Raw genomic sequence first — 17,475 nt, 5'->3', positions numbered from 1 at the left:
GTGTGCACACTGCATGAATGTTTTGCTTGTATATGTGTGTGCACTGCATGAATGTTTTGCTTGCATGTGTGTGCACACTGCATGAATGTTTTGCTTGTATATGTGTGTGTACACTGCATGAATGTTTTGCTTGTATATGTGTGTGTACACTGCATGAATGTTTTGCTTGTATATGTGTGTGTACCATGTTCATGCCTTGTGCTTGGAGGTCAGAAGTAGGCATTCAGTCCTCTGGAACTGGAGTCAAGGCGGTTTTGTGTCACCACGTGAGTGCTGGGAACCTGATCTGGGACCTCAGTAAGGTCAACAGTGGGTCCTGTGGGCACCTCTTCCCCACACCTACACACACTTAAAAATGAATCTTCAAAAAATATGGAACCAATTCTAGAAGACCCCCAACTACCCGTGTCTGTAATGCCTGGATTTAATCATCAACAAATAGCAGTGCTCAGTGTACAGGCATGATTCTTAAAAAGAGGCTACAGCGATCAGAAATGAAAACAGGGCCCTGGCCTCATCAGAAAATGCACATACGAAAAAGATCGTGTCTTAAACTATCTTTAAATCGTATACCCAGAGCCATATTTTCTCAAGAGAAAGGTTAAAAGCTTGCATCATGAATAATTGTATGAGGAGGTGTTTCAAAAGTAAGGGTCGCATTTTGTAGCAATTTAAAAGATTCTTTATCAATTTCCAACACAGTTAGAACTCCTCATTTTTAATAGTTACTGCCACGTAAGAATTGTAGGAGTGCCGCGTCTCATAAATACACACATGCACCAAGAGAGACGAAGGCGTGTCCATGCAAAGAAGGAAGCCTGGCACGCGGGACGCATTCACAATGCCAGAGGGGTCACCATCTGGGCACGGGAGGAGAATGCACATCTGCATGACTGGCGGAGGCAGCCGGAGCATCTGGATCGCATCTTCTCTCCACCCACCCATCATAGCAAGAGGAATTTCCTGACAAATCAGATGCTGTCCACAGGTACCAAGCTTCTTTTCTTGTTGTCGGGCATATAAATGAACGCCAGAAGATCACCAGATGAAATCAACCCAAAGGCATATTTCATTTCACTTGGACGTAAGGATGAACAGGCCAAGAGTATTAAAGGGAAGATGTGTGATGCTCGCTTTCTCTGAACTGCCGGTCCTCAGCTAGTTACGACCGTTTGCATGTGCGCATGCGTATACGGGGGGCAGGCGGCTACACAGATGTAAGGAGGGAAACATTATGGAAATACACGACTCCAGGAAACACTGATGCTATCAGCACAAAGGCACTTACAGAAAGTGTGGACATGAATCTGGACGAGAGGAACGCATTGGAATCCTGGCGTACGTTCGGGCTGGAGAATGTTGGTTACCTACACTTCTGTCTCAATAAACCCAGATAGTTGATTTTGTCACTTAACTCTTGAAGAAGACTCTGCAACGTTACATCCATAACTATGTCTATGTGTCTTGCTTCATTTTCAAAAGATTTGAGCAGACACATGCATTATTGGCACAATAATAATTTCTAGTGTCTCGTGACTGTTAATAGGCAGGGAGTTTGATTTAAGCAGAACAAAACTTTGATCTGCCATAAATTATTTGTTTTTGTATTGAGGTAAATTAACAGTGTATCTGATCTCTGCATTCTGTATAGGCAGCTTTCAGGTCCTATTAATTTATGGGATAATTGAAGGAGTCTTCTTCAGGGGAGATATTTCTCCTTACTTCCTGAGAATATGAAAAACAGCTTCACATTGTAACAGTATTGAAAGGTTTTACGTTGTAATTAAGATCTGTTAAAAGCACTTGGAAATGATTTAACCTTGAAGTACTGCCAATGTCTACTCTATATTGAGATTATCATCTTGAGGAAAAAAATTCTGGCTAAAGGAGAACAATTCCAACTTCCAAATGGTTGGTCTATACTGTGCTGAAAATGTGGGTAGAACCTTTTAAATATTTAGTAAAACCCAAACAAAGTAGGGGTTCCATCCTCTGCACCTACACTTGGTATCACATAGGCCAGCTAATCATATTTTTACATTCTATTTGACAAGTAGATTGTGTTCTTTGCTTTTTTTCTTTGTTCTGGACTCTGCAGCTCCTATAGACCACAGAGCGTAATCTGGACAAATTAAAAGATAATTTTGTATGTGTGTGTCTTGTGTAAGGCAGGGTCTCATATAGTTCAGGATAGCCCTAAACTTGCTATGTAGCCTTGGGCTCGTCTTTTCGCCTCTAGTTCTACAGTATGGGGCATGGATCAGAAAGTGTTCTAGCTTTGGGAATTCTCTGTCCACTTAAATACGTGCCCTTAGTTATGCTTGGAAAAAATGTGAAAATAATGATACCATTATTTAACCAACACATATAAATGAGAGTGTCTTCTGTATAAAGTTACTGGCCCACACTAGCGTGTGCTCAGACATTTCCTGCCTACTTCTGTCTCTTGCCTGGAGTCTGTACACTCTTATCCAAGCAGCGAGCAGCCCAGTCCCTGTTCACCTAACTGCACACTTCTGCAGATGAGGGTCAAACTCTTATTCCCTACCCACGCGGGGAGCTCCCTTATCCACTAGTGTTCTGTGCTCACGTGCATTCTCAGATGCCTTCATCTTCAGAGCCCACCAGTCGCCAGCATGACTTGGAAGTACATTTTCCCACCATCCTCCTTCACTGCTGTTTCCCACATCCATGATTTTCTCAGATCCTTTTCTTATAGTCTACATTCTTCCTTGGATTCCCAATATTTTATGTGAGCTTTAAATATCTCTTTCCTAAGGTCCACTTTCTGTACTATGCAGTTCTTTGGGATTTGACAAATGAGTGTTTTGTATTCATGAATGCAGTATAACATAGATCAATTTTACTGCTCTTAAACAAACCTGATTCCATCTGTTTATTTCTTCACTTCCCCATGAAGCACTCAGTGTTTTACTGCATAGGTTCATGTTTCTGCATATTCCATATAATTACAACCATGCAATACGCAGCCCTTCTCCAGGGTTCCTTCATGTCTTTCCTTGATTTGAAAGCTTCTATTTTTGTTGAATAATATTTCATTGCATAAATATATCAGTTAACTCATTTATTCAGAGGTTAAAGAGCACCTGGGTTACTTCCAGTTGGGATGATTATGAATTAAGATGATATCTATCTATCTATCTATCTATCTATCTATCTATCTATCTATCTATCATCCACCTGTTACACACACACAGATATACAGAGACACACACGGAGATACACACAGACACACAGACACAGACACAGACACACACACACAGACACACACACACACACACACACACACACACACACACACACACACACTTGCACCAGATCTTTTAGTTAATGTAGGCTTTAAATTCAACTGAGTAAACACCTAGTGTTGGTCATGTGGTAAGACCATGAGCAACCTTTGTGGGAGACTACCAAATAGCTCCAAAAATTTTGCCTCCCAATTTTGCCTTCTCAGCAAGGAGAGCTCCTCTCCTGCCTTCTCAGCAGCATTAAACACATTCAGTTTCTTGTACACCAGCCTTTGTAATAGCACACTTTGTATTTTGTTATCAGCTCAGTTTTCACTCTCCCATGACACAGAATGATGTGAGCGGAGGGCTCCTTCACAGGCTCTTTTGCTGTCTTCACATCTGTTCTCATAAGGTGTCCTTCCAGATATCCTGTTACTTTTTAAATTAGTTGTTATAGGTTTGTTTTAATTGTGTGTGTGTGAGTGTGTGTGTGTGTGTGTGTGTGTGTGTGTGTTATGCATGATGGAGCCCACAGAGGCCAGAAGAGAACGTTGGTGTCCATGGAACTGGAGTTACAGGCAGTTGTGAGTCACCTGATTTGGGTAGGAACCAAACTCAGGTCCTCTGTAAGAGCAGTAAATGTTCATAACTACTGAGCCTCCTCCTAAGCCCCAAATTAATTGCTTTTTTTAATAGTTAAAATTTAAGTGGATTTTGGATTCAAGTTCATTTCCAAGTGTATGCTACTGTAAATATTTTCTCTCAGTCTGAGGCCTGATTTTTTATTTGGCTTTTGTTTTCTTTTCAATATCTTTGACAGGTTATTTATTTATTTATTTATTTACTTACTTACTTACTTATTTATTTTATATACAGAGTTCTGCCTACATGTATGCCTGCAGGCCACCAAATCGCATTACTGGTGGTCATGAGCCACCATTGCTGGGAATTGAACTCAGGACGTCTGAAAGAGCAGCCAGTGCTCTTAACCCCTGAGCTCTCTTATCTCTCCAGCTCAGTTAGTTTTTAAGTTCCATAAAATAAAACTTCATTTTTACTCATGGGTCAGATCTTTTGACATCAGGCCCAAGAATTCATCATCAAATCCAAGTGGACTAAAGTATTTTTCCTATGTTATCTTATGAAAGTTCTGGATTTTATGTTTAAGGCTGGTATATTTTGAATTTGGTGGAAATTATAGATTTTGTATCCAGATTAACTTTTTTTTGTATATGGAAAGTTGAGATAATCGATCACCATTTATTGAAAACTCCATTCCTTCTCCTTTGAATTGTCTTTGTTTTTGATTTGGACGACTTGACCATATTTGTGTCCCCTTCTAGGGGACTTTCCATTTGGCCAGTAGTTGTGTATTTATTCTTTTTGCCAACGCCACACTGTTGGTGACTGAAGCTTTATACCAAGTATTGAAGTTGGAGAGTGTCCATCCTTTGATCAGGTTCCTTTCAGAGCTGATTTCCTATTCTGGTTCCTTGGTCTTTTTATATAAGCTGTGGAGTTGTTTTATTAAAATCCATAGAGCAGCTTCTTCAAATTTGGATTGTACTTTTATTGATTCTAATGTATATATTATTATATATTATATATTATGTGTATATATGATTTCAAAATGGAAAGAGTCAGCACCTTAACAATAAGTAGTATGAACACAAAGCATCTTTCCATTTATTTTAGGGCTTTCGGTTGTCTGCTTGTAGATACTGCATATGTTTTCTTAGGTTCGTGCCTAGGTTTTCTCCCTTCTACTGTGAATAGAAGACTTGACTGGATCATCCTCATTCACCTGTCTCTGTGATTGTAAGGTGGTAGGTCCCTGTGTCCTCAGTTCTCTGACAGGGTCAGTAGTCTTTGATGCTCTGTTTGCTCAGGCTGCATTAAGATGGGAGTGATGACTTCTAAAGTTTTATATATTGGAAACTGACAGTTTTTCCTATTTCTTTACATTCTCTTATCTTAAATATCAGGAAAATGGTGGCCACTGTGGTTAAAGGAGTGGCTGGAGTCTTTCAGCTCCCAAGCAAGCCTGTGGTCTTCCCCTGCATCATCTTGCCTCCAGTTCCAATGAGTACACCTTTCACAATTAGCCCAGGGAACTGTTTTCCAAACAAACAGGGCAGAGTAGAGGATGCAGCAAGGCAGGGCACAAGTGCATTGCTTTCAAACAGAAATCTATCCAAATGCCCTAATGTAAAATGCAGACCAATGACCAGTGAGTCACTTTAGCTTTAACAAAGCATCTAGAAAAGAGTTCTTCCACTAGCAGACTGCTTCCAACTATGCATTTACATATGTGTGAATCTTATATACATGCCTTATCTGTTTTGCACATTCAGAATCAGCTAATGGTTCCGAACCATCCATACCCATGCTAGAAGTCCTTGTAGAAATGTTTCTGAGGTACGCCTCTGTGAGATATGTCCTTGGGTGTGTCTGCTGTATAGAGAAGAAAGTCGTGGCTCTGGGATATTTAAGGAGCTTTCTCTTGATGTGAGAGGAAATGACTAGCGAGGCTGGATTCTAGCCTTCTATTTGCAACCAATTAATTATACAGCTTTGGACATTGTATTTACACCGTAAAAAATGGATTCAAAATTAAGTACCACTCCAGGTAGCTGGTTTAATGTTTAAAAAGCCCCCATCATGGCTATAATAGTAACTTGGAAACCTTGTATTATTATTACAGTAATTATAAAAATTATTATAAGGTGATTATTATAGCAATTATAATTATATATGCTATATTATGATATAGTACTAATATATTGGTAGAAGTTACAGCAGAAAATGATGGAAATAAACTTTACTATATGGTCCTTTATTATATTATATTTTAAATTATACGACCCTGTATTGTAGATTATATGGCTCTTTGATATGTTATATTATAGATGATATGACCCTCTGTTATATTCTATTGTAGATGATATAGTGCTCTGTTATTACATTATAGAAAAGAGCTAGAAACTTCACAAATCTTATAAATAAGTTTAAGGCTCTTGGTAGCCCTGGGAAGTACTATGTGATCTCAGGTATCCATAGAAATTACTCAGAAGCTAGACTCTGTCTGGATAGCTGTTTAGGATATCATACTATGGCCTCTGGATATTGACTCCAGTGATACTCTCAGTTCTGGTTTTTCCAATGCAGTTCATTTAACAAATAATAATAATAATAATAATAATAATAATAATAATAAAAACAGAGTCTTAACAAGCTATGGGTGCTTTGGAGAGCTTCCAGTTCCCGTGGTGGCAGGTGTCACCAGAGCCATGCTGGGCCCTGATGACCTGCTCTGGAGACAAATTTTCAAGAAAGGATACAAAGCACAGAGCAGTCAGGGCTACATGTGGGAAAGCCAGGCCTTGGTACTGAACGCCCTTCACGAGGGACACATGTGTGGAGACACGCAGGGGACTGGCTACTTGACCTGCTCTTTTGGGACAATGCCATTAAGGGACTCTTAGCCTACTTGGTTTCTAAGCTAACCCAACAGGATGTGGTCACAGAGACCTGGCTCTATGCTTGGCCATTGACAGCAGCCCTTTAGCAAGGCTGCCAGCATAAGTAAGACAGGATGACCTCAAGAGAGGCCACAATCTCCCCCCCCCCCCCGGTCATCTCCAGGGCGGCCATTGGAAGTACAGAGCCCCTTTAGGTTGCCGTGAGATAGGAGAGCTGTGTGATGGGAATCAGAGAGTGAGTGTGGGGTGATTGGGTCAGGCTTGCAAAGCCCGCCTGGGCCCAGCATGTCCTGAACTCCAATGGACACAGGTCCTCAGGGAGAAGGTGACTGCTGCTCAGGCTGACCTGTGTCCCGAGACCAGCAAGAGCTCCACACATTCCCAGAGCTGACAGAGGAGCAGCCTTTTAAAACACAAGGACAGAGTCCTTGGCATTCACCACCCCCAAAAACCAACAAATAAAACTGTATAAGGAAGCAAGGCAAACAGACAGTGGGCTCATGTGGCTTGGCTTTGTTTCCTTTTAAGGGCAGGCTAGGGAATTCTGACAGAAGACTGTGAAGGTAAGCTCTCAGCCCGCAGGAATGGCAGGGTTCGGTGGACACGCTCTGGTGAGATTGGTCTGCAGAAGGGATACCCTGATCTGGGTTGCACATTTCCACAGATATACAAATCTTTTGTGGCAAGATGACAGCCAGCAATACCCATTAGTTAGTATTGTTTCCCTCCGATGAAGCAACGTGAAAGGGCTTCAACTTTTGATCTCTGCTATCCTAAATTTCATTTTCTTAGGCTTTTGGCAGAGGTTGTCCATGACCAAGGAGGAAAATGGTAGTTAAGCCAGGGCCTCTCACCTTGGCCTTGGTAGCATATAGGCTAGGCCATTCATGTTATAGGAGCTGGCCTGTAATGGAAGTTTACCAGCATTTCTAGGTTCTTTCCATTGGACACAAGGAGCGATCCCTCTCCCTCTGCACCGTCCACCAAAGCCACGTCTAGACAATCAGAAACTTTTCCCAGATACAGCCAGGGATTGCCACCGCGCAAACGTGCACTTGGCTGGGTACGACTGACCTAAGCCAAAGCAGCACTAATCCGTAGTGGCCACAAAAGAGGAAGGTGGCAGCCAGGGGACAGGCTAGCGGACGTCCGGAGGACTCACGTTGTAGGAACAGCCGTGCCTCTGTCTCCCTGTACCAGCATCACCTGGACAGTGATCAGGGCAGAGAAGATCAAGATCATCTTCACGTGCATGGCCTCATGGCCCTGAGGCACCTGGAGCATCTCCTGGTCCGGGCTGCAACAGACAGACAGACAGACAGACAGACAGACAGACAGACAGGTATGAAAAGGGCCCCAGCCACTGCCTATGTGGCACAACATGAACACCACCCCTGCTCAAAGAAAAATGAGGATTTCACATTGTCGGTGGGTAAGCTATGATCGCAGAGTCTTTCTTGACTTCTTCCTTTCCCTTGTGATTGGGGGAAGGAGCAGCAAAATCTCTTCCTCCGGTTCTTTGCTGTGCACAACTTTGATCTCAGCCTTGTCTTCTCATGTAAGAGACCATGTAGGTTGAGAAGGCTTAGGCTCCAGTTGGCTCTAGATCAATCACTTCACTGTCTCATAACCCCTGGAAGGTTGTCTGTCTGCAAAAGTTCCTTAGTAACTCGTGATGCATGTAAGGCTATAAAAGAAAGTGTATATTGACTTCAAGTAATTTCTACTATCTTTAAGCAAAAAGCAGTCCTGCAGACAGTTGGTGCCTGTGCCAATGGTGGTGACCTTCATGAAAGGCAAATGATAGCTCTGGCTGCATAATCTGCTACATTAATACAACCACTACAGGGGGAACAGCAGGTCTAAGTGTCTCCTTGGACGAGAGCACACACATTCAGGTGATAAATGGATTTCAATTTTTAGCTGGACACTGGGTTTTGTACCTTGATGGATAACATTACTAAAACAGCATACCAGCTGAAAAGTGACCTTGAAATGAATCTGGAGCTGTGGCTCTCAAGCAGTGGGCCCAGGGGTCTTATATCAGATACCATGTATGTCACATGTTTACAATTCACAACACTAGCAAAATCATGGTCATAAAGTACTAATGATATAATGTTGTGGTCAGGGAGTCCCCACAACACGATTAACTGTATTAGAGGGCCACAGCATTAGGAAGGTTGAGAACCACTGATTTAGAGCAAGCATCCTTGACTTAAATTAAGATCATAAGGGAGTTTTCGAAAGTCCCAGTGCCTAAGATGTACGCCAGATTCATTAAATGGCAAACAGGGAACACTGAGAGCTGACCCCCACACTGAAGGACCAACCCCCAGTTCTTCAGCCTGCTAGAATTCATGAACTGAAGACATAGCCACTGTCACCAACCCTTGTCAGTCTTGCCAACCCTTCGATCATGGCCCTTCAGCCTCTAGAGACACCAGACACCGGCCTCTGGAGTCAGTGTTTGGTGCTTAAGCCATCCTGTCTGTGGTATTTCATCATGGTAGCCCAAGCAAAGTAATGGAGATTTCCAGGACAGAAACTTAAAAATTTAATCATGTTTCTTTTTAATAACTACATAAAACTGCATTTGAATGGGAGACTGTGTGATATTTACATACACGTACAGGCTGTGTAATGCTTAAAGCCTCAGTTATTTTAACAAAATAATCCTCATGTGATTTCAAGGGTGGTTAAGACTGGGAATCACTGGTCTAAAGGAGACGGGAGGGAAAGGGAGGCAGAGAGACACAAAGTGGGAGAGAGGGAAAGGAAGGGAGAGAAACGGGAGGGAGGTGGAGGAAAGAGAAGGGAGAAGAGGAGGGGAAGAAGGGAAGGGAGAGAGGAAAGGAGAAAAGAGGGAAGGAGGGAAGAAGGGAGAGAGAGGGGGAAGGAGGGAGGGAGGGAGGGAGGGAGGGAGGGAAGAGAGAGAGAGAGAGAGAGAGAGAGAGAGAGAGAGAGAGAGAGAGAGAGAGCGCTAAAGTCAATTCAAACTGGAGAGAGGAGAGTGTAGCGCCAAGACGGTGTAATTTAGTTCCGGGGAGGGGGCACCCTCAGTCACAGCTCTTCTGGAGATGCTTTTCCACATCTGGCTGGTTACCACGTGCAAGTGCAGTTAGCTAGTGTTGCAGTCGGAAGCCTGTGACCTCGAAAAGGTTCTTGTTGGATATGCTGGCCATTTAGGGTCTCTCCTTTCCCAGCATTTCTACAGGGCCTGGAAGGAGCCAGCGCTTTAGAAAAGGGCCCGATCCAAACCCCATGGGTGCCCCCTGCTGGAGAAGGCAGAGAATTGAGCTTTTTGAGATAGTCACGCCTCCTGGAGTCCTGCGTGGAGATGGACTTAGGGTGTCAGTGTAGAGAGGGACATGGATGAATTAGAACCCTTGGTTTAACAAGTGAAGATGCTGGAGTCAAATCGGGGAACTCGCATATGTAAGGTCAGTGGGTCTGTGGGAAGCTGATCTCAGAAGGCAAGAACTATTTTTAAAAACCTGTAAGAAATACTCTCACTCACTCCCTGTAAGAAATGGAAGCAAAGAAAAAGAAAGGACAGATTCTAAGAACTTATGTCTTTTACAGACCTAAATCCAAAATGAGCATAAAAATATTCTGTGAAATGAGTGGATTTTCCACATAGTCCGTGTGGGTGGACATGTGGATTCATCATCAATCTAAAATGGGATTTCCATAGATAGAAAACCATATCTGCCTCATGATAGTAATCCATTGTATGTATATGTGTGTGTGCGCACACATACATACACATCCCGCCACACACACCCATATACATGTAATGAAAATCCATCTCAAGTGGCTGAACCTATATGGAAGTACTTTGAAGAGCATAAATTAGTATGCGCATGTAATAAGTATCTCCTACTTTGAATAGGAAGACATCCATAATTGATTACTATAATGCAAGAAGGGAGGGGTTTTCGTTTTTATTTCTTTCATGTGTTGCTCGCAGTACCCAATGGCCCCACTGTGGGTCCCCAAACACAGAGAAAACAGCAGTTAAAGAAAACCAGATGTCTCATGTGCCTAAAATAAACGGGAACTTCATCGTGCCACATTTCTAAGAAGACACAAATCTAACTTGGTGGTACAGCACAGATCACATTGCAGAAGAAACATAAAGTCCACACTCTCTGGGTCGGGTCTAAAGTACCAGCATCACGCAGGCAATTCTATCTTACCCCCCTCTATTAGGGCGTTTACAAATACAACGATGACTCCATTCAGTCTCTCAAACTGTTAAGAAGAGAATCTTGTTGTTAATAAAAACAGCCATAAAAACTTACTACTAATAACTTACTAATAACTTACTTCCATGCATCATCTGCAGAAAGCTTCAGAGCTGGAGAACGTAGAAGGACACATGAAAATCACTTTATTTTCTCAACATGTATTTTAAAACATTACATGAGAAATACAAACTAGAAAAAAAAAAAGTCACGGTCTCCGTCACCGGAATCATTTAGGATGAAAGTAATTATAAAATAACTTGCTTACAGAATAAAAAACAAAACAAACAAACAGAAAACACAGCAAGACACCAGCAATCGAGTCACTATTAATAAATATTGGATTCTTTTCCTGGGTCAGAAGACCAGATGTGTCTCCATTCCTGGACTTTTGTTTTGGCAAATCAGTCAAGATTGTAGAGTGGCCTCCCGCGGGCAATGCCCCTTTAGCTTCAGGGACATGGCTTGTAAATCCAGTATGCCTAAGAACCATCTGGTTGATAATGTCTGGGCAGATGCCAGTGAGCAAACACCAGCTCCAAATTCGAGGCTTTAGAGCCAGAGCCGACTAGAAGTTGTATTTGTTCGGAGTATTGTTCTGGCTTCCAGGTAAGGAGGCATTACTGAGCAGAGCACATATCCTTGCAGCTGAACTGCTGAGCATGGGCATTCTCAGCCTGGGATCCACCAAAGACTGCCTTCAATTAACCAAAGCCTTATAACCGGTCAATAGGAAAACATAACCTTACGAGCTCTTTTCCGTGTTAAAAGATACCGTTCAAAAGCTAAAATCCCCATCGATGGCAAAGAGAAGGCAGACAGAACGTTAGTTGTACAGACACAGGACCAGCCAGGTTACACTTTCTTCAAAAGGTGTAAGCAATTCTGACATGGCTCAGTGGAGGATTTCCAACTCAGACTCTGTCTGAATGTGCACTTCTGTGAGAGGCATGAGGAATCTGCTGACAAGAGAAAACAAGGCTCTGGGTGACTCTCTTAAGTTTCTCAGATAGGGTTGTGCAATATTTTCCTGGATGATTCCAGGAAACAAGAAGTGGTTAGTGCGGCACTAGACACTGCACTATCCCATGGCTTCCACAGGTGGGACCTAGAGGGAGATCACAGCAGCTGGGCTCAGGTGTCAAGTTCTAGGAACACAGAAACTCTAAGAAGCTCGGAATATCCAAGATACAATTTGCAAAACACATGAAACTCAAGAAGAAGGAAGACCAAAGAGTGGATACTTCAATCCTTCTTAGAAGGGGGAACAAAATACCCATGGAAGGAGTTACAGAGACAAAGTTTGGGGCAGAGACTGAAAGAATGACCATCCAGAGACTGACCCACGTGGGGATCCACACCATAAACAACCATCAAACCCAGACACTATTGCAGATGCTAACAAGAGTTTGTTGACAGAAGCCTGATATAGCTGTCTCCTGAGAGGCTCTGCCAGTGCCTGTCTAACACAGAGGTTCACAGTCATCCATTAGACAGAACACAGGGTCCCCAATGAAGGAGCTAGAGAAAGTACCCAAGGAGCTGAAGGGATTTGCAGTCCCCTAGGAGGAGCAACAATATGAACTAACCACTAATCCCAGAGCTCCCTGGGGTTAAACCACCAATCAAAGAAAAGACATGGTGGGACACATGGCTCTAGCTGCATATGTAGCAGAAGATAGCCTAGTTGGTCATCAATGGGAGGAGAGGCTCTTGGTCTTTTGAAGGTTCTATGCCCCAGTGTGGGGGAATGCCTGGGCCAGGAAGCTGGAGTGGGTGGGTTGGGGAACAGTGGGGAGTGGGGGAAGGATAGGGGATTTTCGGAGGGAAAACTAGAAAAGGGGATAACACTTGAAATGTAAATAAAGAAAATATCTAATAATAATAAAAAAGAAACTCAAATAATAGCAGTGCCTGTGTGTGGTGGTTTGAACGAGAACGTCCCTACAGACTCATGTTAGAATGCTTGGTGCCTAGTCGATGGACTATTTATGAAGCATTAGGAGGTGTGTCTTTGCTAGAGTTAAGTGTGGCTTTGTTGGGATAGTTGTGTAGCTGGGGATGGTCTTTGGGATTTCAGAAGCCTGTGTAGGGCCCAGTCTATCATTCTCTGTCTGCAGCATGCAGATCAGAAGTAAGTTCTCAGCTACTGCTCCAGGGCCTGGCTGTGTGCCACCATGCTTTCAACTATGGTGGCCATGGACTCACCCTTTCAAATTGTAAACAAGCCCAAGATTCCCCTCCTTTGGCTGTTAGAGATCTTTAGGCTAATGGTGCTAGTGTTAAAATTAGACTCAAATAGGGAACTGAGTATCCAGTAGGGTGAACAATCTATTTGCCTTTTTCTAGGGTAGCGTTCTGGGCATAACTGTCTTCAACAGTCCTATGGATTCTGTCATATTTTAAATAGAGAGTGATAAATTATTCTTCTGAAGCCTAGAACAGTTGAAGGTGTGAAATTGTACCTAAGACATTTTTCTGTTAACTACCGATGGTGATTTCCTTAGGTAACATGATATTGAAACTATCATTTACTAACAAAAGGTGATAGTGATATGACAATAATAATCTTACAAATACTTTATTAAAAGTTGTTATAGTCCTAAGTAGTACAACTTTTACCAAGCTGCCAGGGTGGTACCTACTTTTGAGGCCATATTTTCCAAGATACCATTCCGTAAGCTTATTCAAGGTCCCTAAGAGTCTGGAAATAATATTGAGACTGAAATTCTACTGAAAAGATGAACATATGAAATAAGTCAAGACTGAGGTGGAGCACCGGACTCTGAAATCCATGATATGTCCTTAGAGACCATCTGAAAACTGTACTGACTTAGGGGTAGGAAGACAGAAGGGAACCGAGCGGCCCAGGAGTTAATGCAAGTGCATATGGTAAAGGAGCCACTTAGAATCAGTTTGGGGGGAAGGGTTGCACTGTTCAATAAATGGTGCTGGGGCAAATGGCAAGATCATTGGAAAAAAGTAAGTTGGATCCATCTATAGTCATTCTTTATTTCAAAATAAGCCCCATATGGATCAAATATTTAAATATAAGGATAAAACTCTTAAAGCTTTAGAAGACAATGCGGATAGATATTTTTATACATCTTGATGTGGATGAGACATTTAGAAGAATGACACAGAGCCCAAAATGAAGAGCAAAGCAGTTGATGGGTTCTAAGCACATAAGAATCAAATCTATTACAGCTGTCTCTACTGAGGGACAGGCCGAGAAAAGCCAACCAGTGTGACAGGCAGAAAGTCAACATCCTAAGTGGACAGTGAGCCTTGTAGTATATACTTTAAAAGATGCAAGATCCCAAAGGATGGAGTATGCAGACAAGCAATTCACAGAAGAAACAAAATGGCCATTATATTTGTGTTAATGATGTTCAAACTCACCAATAATAACCATGTTTTTTTTTTAAATAAGAGAATAAAGTAAAAACAAGATGTTCCAGTGAACCATGGCAAGACTTATATTTGTAGTTGATTCTTCTCCCTCACACAGGGCTGGGATGTCATCAGAAGGACAGACTGACATGGGCCTCCAAACAGAAGAACAGAAGGCAATCCGAGCAACAGTAACAGGACTGGAAAGCAGATGGACTCTAGGGAAATAACAAAGTGGAGGCAGGATACTGATGGAGGTCACAGGAAGGCACAAGGCCAGCTGACTATGCCAACACCCTGGTGGGGGTGGTGGTGACTGAGGGGCCCCAGGACTTCCGGGGCAGCCGCACACCTGTGGCTAACAGCAGGTTCAACTGAGAGTCAATGGATGCCCCCTATGCTGGCACAATAGGAAGAACAGAGCTCCTCCAGCTTCCAAGCCTAGCAGGCTGCGTAGACCTGGGGTGGATAGGCAGAGTATAGGAATTAGGGGCTTGGCAAGTGGACTTCTGTTGTATTATTAGCCTTGGCTTACTGGGCACAGACCTGCCCACTTGACTCAGAGTGTTGGCGACCAGACACGCACCATGCAGGGAAGATGAGAAGGTTCCATTCTGTGGAAGCAATCTAACCTCAGAGAAAGGACCTATAGCTGTGGACAGGTCTCGCTCACCCTGAGAAAATGTCCTGCAAGTCAGCTACCAGCACTGTCTGCCGCTTGTGTTCTCTGTTGCAGGAGAGCCTCCACAGTCTTTTGTGTGTGTGTGTGTGTGTGTGTGTGTGTGTGTGTGTGTGTGTGTGTGTATGCAAGTGGACATATACAAAAGATCCTGGTTGAGACAGATGGTTCTCCACCCATAATGACAAGAACCCCATAAACATGTAAGCAAAGTAAGATAAAGCGACAGACATACAACTGAATGGAAGGGTTGGGTGTAAAATAAGAAACTCTCCGAAAGAATTTAAAAACTCTTACATAGGGCAGAAAATATAAGACTATTAGAGAATTTGCCCAGGAGGGCTCACATCCAAATAACTGTTTCTATCAGATGACAGAAAAACTTAAATTACACAAGAAATCTGCCAAAGCCTGAAAGTTACTCTTTCTGAAATACTTATCAAGTAGATGGAAATATCCTCATTTGTCTTCCTTTGAAATGAAGTCTGCAGGGCCTTCGGAAGGAATAACATGGACATGTTTAGAGGAAGGCATATGTCAAAAATAGCTGTTCCTAATACATCTCCAGGTATGCAGGAAATGCATTCTAATAAGAAGACATCCAGATGACCAAGACACCCAGGATGTGTACACTAAGATGGAGAATGTCCCCAGGTGGGAATGAGTCTTGAGGCAGGGGCTCTCCTTTTGTGTCCATCTTCATGAAATGTCTACCCGGAGATTCGTTTCCATTCTCCATCTTGGCTCCTTCTGTCCAATCCATCATCAGATCTCTTCTCTCTACCGTTACTCGTTTGAATCTACCTTTTACCTTTTTTGTAGCCTGTCAAATCGCACATTTGAGCTTCAGTTTCTTCTCAGTGCTTCACACACACCTCGACTCAATCTGTAGCTCCTACAGTGAACCAACCTGACTCTGTGAGGACGTTACCTACTCCCCTCCCCCTCAGACACCTAGTGCAGTGTCTACAATTTTGCACCGTAGACCCACGACCCACCTATCTAACTGCTGAAAGCAGGAATCCAGAGCCCCGTTCTAGATCCTAACCTTTTGCTGACCCTACTTCTAAGTATTACCTTATACACATGTCCACTCCTTTACACCCTTAGGATTGTTAACTATCTTCTCATTTATTGATTCATCCATTCAGCAACTAAGTCTTGGGCGCTAGGTGCTAGGTGCTAGGTTAAGATACAGCATACACTGGTCAAAGAAGACAGACAAAGGTCCCGTGTTACAGAGGAAATGAATGACTACAAAGAAGCCATCAAAACAAGTGCTTGATCTCCCAAGCACTATGAAGAAAATAAACAGAACCTGCCATAGAGAATGAGCAACAGGAGGAAGGCCTTGTCACCCTTGAGCTGGGATGGCTATGAAAGTCTTGAGGACAAGCTAGAGAAGGACAGTCCAAAGCTTGCCACACTCCCAGGGATCTCTACTGTCTCAAAATTTAAGTATGATTCCATAAGAAGTACACAGATCATGACATAGAAAAGGTTCCATGCATTCAGAGAAAGTGCTTCAAACAGTCGCCTATAATATCTTTACATGGCACACCACACACTCTCTTTACATGGCACACCGCACACTCTCTTTACATGGCACACCNCACACTCTCTTTACATGGCACACCGCACACTCTCTTTACATGGCACACCGCACACTCGATCAACAGGTGCGGAGAGATGCTACTTTTTTCAAAGAGCAACTGAAACAGGAATGGATTTTGTCAGTAACAGTTCAGAGTTCATCATGGTGGGCAAGAGAAGGCAGCAGGGGCTTGAAGTAGCCAGTTATGTCACATCCATAGTCAGACACCAACAGAAGGTGTTGGTTAACTCATTTTATACAGCCCAGGGTCCCCTGCACAGGGAATGGCTCCTCTCATAATTCATGTGGGGCTTCCCATATGAATTGACATCATGGAGATAATCCCCCACAGGCTCATATGCCAGGGAATTCTGGGTTCTATGTACTAACTCTAACATCTTTCCAAGTGGCAAAGCCAGAACAATGAACTCCGAAACTACTGATGTCCCCTGGCCACATCTGAGCACATGCTGAGTCCCTGTTAAGTACCTCATGCCACAGGGCATAAAAACTCAAAACCAAGCAGACAAAAGGAGATTTGGGCTGCTCTAAAATGCCAGACAGAACATGAGGCAATGCTTAAGTCATACCCGATTCCAAGTGTACTTTTGAGGCTATGCAAGTTGCCACATCCTGTAGCTACATGTGGAGAGCTACAGTTTTCACTAGAGTAGAGTATTTCAATGCTGGAGACATCTACCAGGGTCTTCTTACCTTCAAACCTTCTCTTCTCAGAAACTCTTTGTTCTTATCATTTCCCCTTCTTTTCTGAGAGCTGCTCTCTCTCTCTCTCTCTCTCTCTCTCTCTCTCTCTCTCTCTCTCTCT

General features: G+C 43.0%; 1 protein-coding gene across 1 annotated transcript in view; it reads right to left on the bottom strand.

The window, feature by feature from the left end:
- Rnf175 (ring finger protein 175) overlaps positions 1 to 9,154 on the bottom strand; it is a 30,254-nt gene extending 21,100 nt beyond the window's left edge. The window contains 3 exon segments of the mRNA XM_021196929.1: positions 7,896 to 7,924; positions 7,927 to 8,030; positions 9,144 to 9,154. Of these exon segments, the coding sequence (XP_021052588.1) occupies positions 7,896 to 7,924; positions 7,927 to 8,030; positions 9,144 to 9,154 (144 nt within the window).
- Positions 9,155 to 17,475: the final 8,321 nt, after the last annotated feature.

Source organism: Mus pahari, chromosome 4 (assembly GCF_900095145.1).
Source record: "Mus pahari chromosome 4, PAHARI_EIJ_v1.1, whole genome shotgun sequence".
Taxonomy (NCBI): domain Eukaryota; kingdom Metazoa; phylum Chordata; class Mammalia; order Rodentia; family Muridae; genus Mus; species Mus pahari.
Note: the sequence above shows the minus strand (reverse complement) of the source record. Positions and strands in the feature narration are given on the sequence as shown.